A 6000-nucleotide genomic window follows, 5' to 3' on the forward strand; every position below is an offset into this window, starting at 1 on the left:
TATCAGTAACTACATCATATTAATATCAATAACTCTTTTTTTATTTGCCGTTTTTTGTTTGTTTTAATTAAAGCGATAGAAAACCCCCCATTTAACTTCTCCTTCAGTGTGTTTACAATTTGTAGATACAAGGTTTCCATCTGACAGCTGCAGCAAAGTTTCTCCTTGCATCTGGATGACGAGACAGGCTTGCCTGGAGTCCGCTGCCCCAGAAAAAGAGCTTCCCTTGGCCCTGACAGCAGGGGCATGACCTGGTAGACTGCCTTTGATCTTTAATTAACACTGGGCACGGCTCTGGAGAGGAGTGAGCTGATGAACATGGGAGCATTTGGGACCAGCTACAATAACTAGGATAAGAGAGCTAGACAGAGCTAGACTTCTTTTTTTTTTTTTCCAAAACTTCCAACACTATTTTAACTTTAAAGTCACTGTGGTGCAGCCGCAGTGCAGAGGTGGCTGCTCTCAAATAGATGCTGCGTCTGGCTTCTTAAGCAGAGTGAAGAGCTCTCTGAAACGAAGAAAAGAGGAACACTGTCTGCCGCTGCCAGCAGTTTTCTGTCTGATGAAGACAAATAAAATATAGAAAAACATAAACCAGCGGAACATGAAGTAAGTGAGTATTTATACCACGTCTATTGTTAGTTTATGTAACACACCGTATGCATTGCAGTATTTAAATATAAAATTCCCTTTTAAATGTATTAGAAGCAACACTTTCTACCGATGCAAAACATGATGGAGCTGCTGCACTGGACAAGCTGCTAACTCAAAATAATCTTGCTGTGGAGAAACACTGACAAAGTGCTGCAACTGTAACTGATGAAAACTGTTAGACCAGCTGCAGGAGCCACATACTGGAAACTTAATTTTGCACAAGTGGTTTAGCCTAGTTATTTTATATCTTTATGCATATGTGCAACCCTCTATATAGAAAATGCTTGTAAAACCCTTTCCTACACCTGAAGAAAAAAAAATAAGCATATTACACTGTGAATTTTAAACAGACTGAGATGCTGTCTCATGTGCTAAGATGAAAGGCCCATTATGCCGTTTAACCTTTGAACCCACTGGCTGCTTGATCCCAAAGGGGATATAAAAGTTGCCATAGGGGCGTCCTTTACTTAATCTTTTTTGACAAAGTAGTTTAGCTCAAATGAATTGAAAACATGAAGAGGAACAACAGACAATTACATTCAATAAACAAGTTGTCTAGAAAACAGCTGCATCTGCTGTTAAAATCCTCAGGTAAGGAATGTTTTGCATGAGCGCTATGTTATTCCATAAATATAACAAAAATCAGTAGCACCGGGAGCCAAACCATCATTCAGTGACTCCAATCACTGTATCATTTTGATTCACTCCAACAACCAACTGGCAACAGCTCACATCAGTCCTCAGCGAAACATGTGTGATGATGATGATGATGATGTAGGAAACAGAAAGAAAGTCAACCGTCAGACAGCTGGGATTATATTTTTTTAACTTTTACCAGCACCTCAAAGGCGACAACATATTTTGAGGGTGAGATCGAGTATCTCCAGACTCGAATGTCTGCCCACTCATGACTCCACCGACACCCACAACCATCACCGCAGCTATTTCATTATTCACCATCCACTCCAGCCCTCTCCTTTCTTCTGCGTTATCAGTCCCATCTTTGCTACCTTGGTTCAGATCTTCCCAAAGCTAATGATGTGACACAGAGCAGCTTACTATTGAACTACTGCGCGCTGCACTCTATAGCTCAAAGACCTGTATAACGCAACACACACATACATGGAAATGTATAGGTACAATTACTGACTTATCCACCAACACTTTGGGTTTCTTGGGTTCTTTTGAAGGCATTACACACACACACACACACACACTAACACATACATGTATACACAAAGGTTGGGCATTTCACATTAAAGGTTCTGGGCTGACAGATATGAAGTGTAAGAGTCTTCACATCAAACAGCACTTTTGCAGCCCTGGTAAACACCGTATTATGTCACTGACAGCATTTCAAACAAGGACAAAAACAAAACATTTAATTTTTCAGCCTGTTGTTGATGCAAAAGGAAAACGAGATATTACATAAGAAGAAGGGTAGATGACAGACAAATTGAAAGGATGACAGAACTACTGAGAAATAAAAATGCATGATTGAAAGAAGATCTGTCTTACTTTGGCAGGTGTTGCTCCTCTCCTCGTACCCCGGGTTACATAGACACTTCCCAATAGGCACAAGCCACTCCCCCTCTGTGCTGCAGTACATTCGTGGAGGCTCCTCCTCTTTGGAGTGATTGACGCATGAGCCTTTGACCTCCACCAGTGACTGGGAGTCCATTGGCACCGTATCAGGGAAGGATGCCAGATTCCTCACTGTTTGCGGGCACTTCTTAAAGTAAACCCTCACTGAAACTAAAGCTACGCAGGCGCCCACATCCTGGAACGCCAGGTAGAAGCCCTTCTTGGTCATGGGGCCCACTTCACGCACCTCAGTGTTGAGCTTGAGGATGCGATCGCCAAGGTCCATTTGAGTGAAACTCTCATCAGCGGCGATGGTGTCGATCTTGGAGAACTGGTGCTCCCTGAAGTGACTGCCCTGGTCATCGTCTGTCTCCAGGTAGAGGAGGTTGAAGGTCTCCTTGCAGGTGCCCAGGACCAACGGGATGGAGTTGCAGTCCCTCAGGGTGAACTTCAGCTCCACATAGATCTTCTGGGCTGACTGGCGAGGGATCCAGTTGGTGCGAAGCCAGTTGTTCTGGCTGTACTCCATCACATTGCAGACCTGGAAAGTCCTGATGGGAGTGTAGTGCTCATCCACCCCACTGATCTCCTCCCACTGCAAAAAAAAATAAGATGGAGAGAAGGAGGAGTGGAGGAGAGAAACAGAGAGAGAGACGAGTAGGAGCAACAGACAAGGGAGGCAGAGAAGCATAAACAGGAGAGGAAAAAAAGAGGGTAGATTAAAGAGAAAGGAGAGAAAAGGGGAGGAAGGCAAAGGAAGGGATGATGGGAGTAACAGACAGAGTTGTAAAGAGGAAGAAAGTGACGGAAAAGACGAAGGGAAAAAAAATGTTAAGAAACGAGAAGAAAAATAAGGGAGGCGGAGAATGAAGGGGTGGAAGAAAATAAGCATTTTGAGGAAAAAAAAAAGACAAGCAAAGAGAGAGCAAAGTTTAAGAGGGAGGAAAAGGAAAGGGGAGGGTTGGAGTCAGAGAAGGAGGAATAAGAGGAAAGTAGGGGAGGATAGCAGAGAGAAAAATAAAGTTATCTCCACCCTGTAAGCAGTTATGAATGAATTATTCAAATTCAGATACACTTGCTGAATACTAAACATCGAATAAACACTTAAGGGTGAAAAATCACACTATCAGATCTCTTGTAAATTCCTCAAATTAATTAAAAGCAAACTTGCTGCCTTAGCCAAATTTTCTAGATTAGCGCACTGTGAAAATATCTCAGAGAAAAACCATGAAGTGATTTCCCATCTCAGTTGTACTAAATGTGTGTGAAGCTACTAAATTGCTGTTAAATATTAACAAAATCTTATAGTGTTTTTTTTTTTTTTTTTTTTTTTTCCACCCTTATACTAACGCGTTAGGACTTCAAGCTGCAGTCTTGGTTATCTGCATCACAGTACGATTGCTACGAAAGGAAACGTGCTGAATCCACTATGAAACAAAAAGCAGCTACGAAGTATAGACAGATGTGAGTGTATACCAGGAACGTCCGTGTCTATCTTACATTTTCCCTCCACTGGGAGAAAGCAATGAGAGAGGAGAGGAGAAAAGAAAGCAGGGTCATTCCTTTTGAATTCAACACAGCGGGAAGACTCATTGATCATGTGCTTTGGCTTCGCTGTTCAGGCAAATCAACAATGAATCACGGCGATGATGAATGGGCAAACACCTGAAACACTGGACTCATTGTGGGTAAAATGACAGTCATTACAACAAACGGGCCTCAATGGATGCTTTTTCTTTTCTTTTCTTTTTTTTTTTTTTGGTGAAGTTAAGAATGGATGTGTGTCTGAATGAGCAGCGCTTTCGTCAAAGAGGGAGAAAAACACTTTTCTTGGTAAGTGGAAACTGAATTATCGCTTCTTTCACACAACCATTAATGGAAACATAAACGCACACATATACATTCGCATAAGACTCATGTGAAGTGTTTAAAGTCCCATAGCAGGCAGACACAGCAGGTGCTTTCAGCCCGAACACAGAAGTTAATAACGAGCTAAGAAAGTCGAGGTTTTCTATTACGCGCTTTTGTGTGCCTGTGTGTGTGTGTGTGTGTGTGTGTGTGTGTGTGTGTGTCTGGGTGTGTGGGTGTAAAGCATATCTGTGAGTGTCTGGTGTTCAAGCAGCTCTCAGGCTTAAGGATGGCCACTTGCTTTTCATCTTACAGTAAAGTTAATGAAACACCCCTGAAAGAGAGAGAGAGGGAGAGGGGAGGGGGGAGGAGAATGAGGGAGAAAAAGCTGGAAAAAGTAAAAAAGATAAAGCTAAAAAGCAGAGTGGAAGGAGGAAGGAGGGAGAGATAGAGAGAGGGGGGAACTGAAGGGGGAGGGGGGGGAGGGGGTATTTCATTTGTGTTTAGTCTCCTCTGTCATGCTTTCCTTAGTATCACCTCATTCATCAGAGTGTAGTCCTCTCGATACGTCTAACAATAACAGGGGAAAGTAGACAGAATTAAGTGGAGCTAAATATAGAGAGGTGAATCTAAACTTCATATTTCACCTCGCTTTAGTCATGCGATGAATAGCTCGACTGAATGATGTGATGACATGCAAAAATATTCGACGACAGACTTTAACACAACAGAAAGTAGAGGGAAGACAAGACCTGCCACTATGATTAGTGATTCTGTTGATATTATGTTTGATAAGCCAATGTACTGACTTGAACTTATTGTAATGATATATTCTACTCTGGTTCAACTGTTTCTATCATAGTGAAATAATGTCTTAAAGCCAGGATATAAAGCAGCACAAATGTCTTCTTTTTGGAACATTTTGCATTTAAATTTTTGTGCATATTCAATCTGTCAGTGCTGTTGGTTAAAAATACTCAATGGACATATTAGCTATCTGCTAAAAGTACTAAAAACATAAGTAGACAGACTCTCATCCTGTCCAGAATAGGGATGTCAGTATTGGGTAATTTTGCTTTTGACAGTCGATGACTAACCGGTTAATTTTTAAGAAAAGTTATGATGCAGCTTTCGTTTGTGAGAGCCAGTAACTTAGGTGGTCAGAGCTAGCTTGACTTTTAGCTCAACCGTCTTCTCCTCCAAGTGTTTTTCAATGCGTTTAGTAGCTCTCGATAGCATAATGTGCTCGTGCTCGAGGTACACAAATATAAATGATAATACGACTATAACGTGACCCTAATTATAAGACGACCCCTCCTTTTCCAACAGCTGTTTTTGGAAAACTTTTTGAATATAACTTACATCATAGTATAGTTACTCACACACTCTCCTGTCAGGCTCTTGGAAGCGGTCAAAAATTATTTTCTCCGGCAGTTAGCATTTATAAGACTGCCTGTTTGTCTTTTTGAGCTCCTTATCATCTGTCACAGTGGTATTTGGCAACTTGACATATTCCGTTTCTGCAGTAGAGACGTCGAAGTCGCTTTGGACTCGTTTTCACTTGTCATGAATTTATTTCCTCCGTGGCAGAAAAACGTTACACGAGCTTTCAGAAACTCCTGCAGGTTAAACTGGAGTAACGAAACACTTTTAGTGCTGACTGACTCTAACACACTCACTATAAACAGACTTTAAGACACTCGCTAGCCTGGCAGCATTCATGCTACAAACAACCCATAATGCAACACTCCGTGTAGAAGTCGGTTTTACACCGGTATTTCAAAAAGTCCGGAAATGTTGTTGATACTTCTCATTTTTCAAAACTGAAATGTGTGAGATTACAAATTGTGGCTTATAGTTACTGCTTCTTTTCATCCAAATGTAGTAATTTGTAAAAACATGAAATATTCATTA

At 41.4% G+C, this 6000-nt stretch overlaps 1 protein-coding gene across 7 annotated transcripts in view; it reads right to left on the reverse strand.

Moving 5' to 3' along the window:
• epha3 (eph receptor A3) overlaps nucleotides 1-6000 on the reverse strand; it is a 103340-nt gene that overhangs the window by 81916 nt on the left and 15424 nt on the right. For 6 of the 7 annotated variants that reach the window (XM_067603264.1, XM_067603267.1, XM_067603265.1 and 3 more), the window contains exon 3: nucleotides 2173-2833. In XM_067603264.1, the coding sequence (XP_067459365.1) occupies nucleotides 2173-2833 (661 nt within the window). Of the gene's footprint in view, nucleotides 1-2172; nucleotides 2834-5468; nucleotides 5801-6000 lie in introns of those variants that run through there. The other variant, XM_067603268.1, reaches the window with a different exon arrangement.

The sequence above is a fragment of the Thunnus thynnus genome, chromosome 11 (genome assembly GCF_963924715.1).
Source record: "Thunnus thynnus chromosome 11, fThuThy2.1, whole genome shotgun sequence".
Lineage (NCBI taxonomy): Eukaryota > Metazoa > Chordata > Actinopteri > Scombriformes > Scombridae > Thunnus > Thunnus thynnus.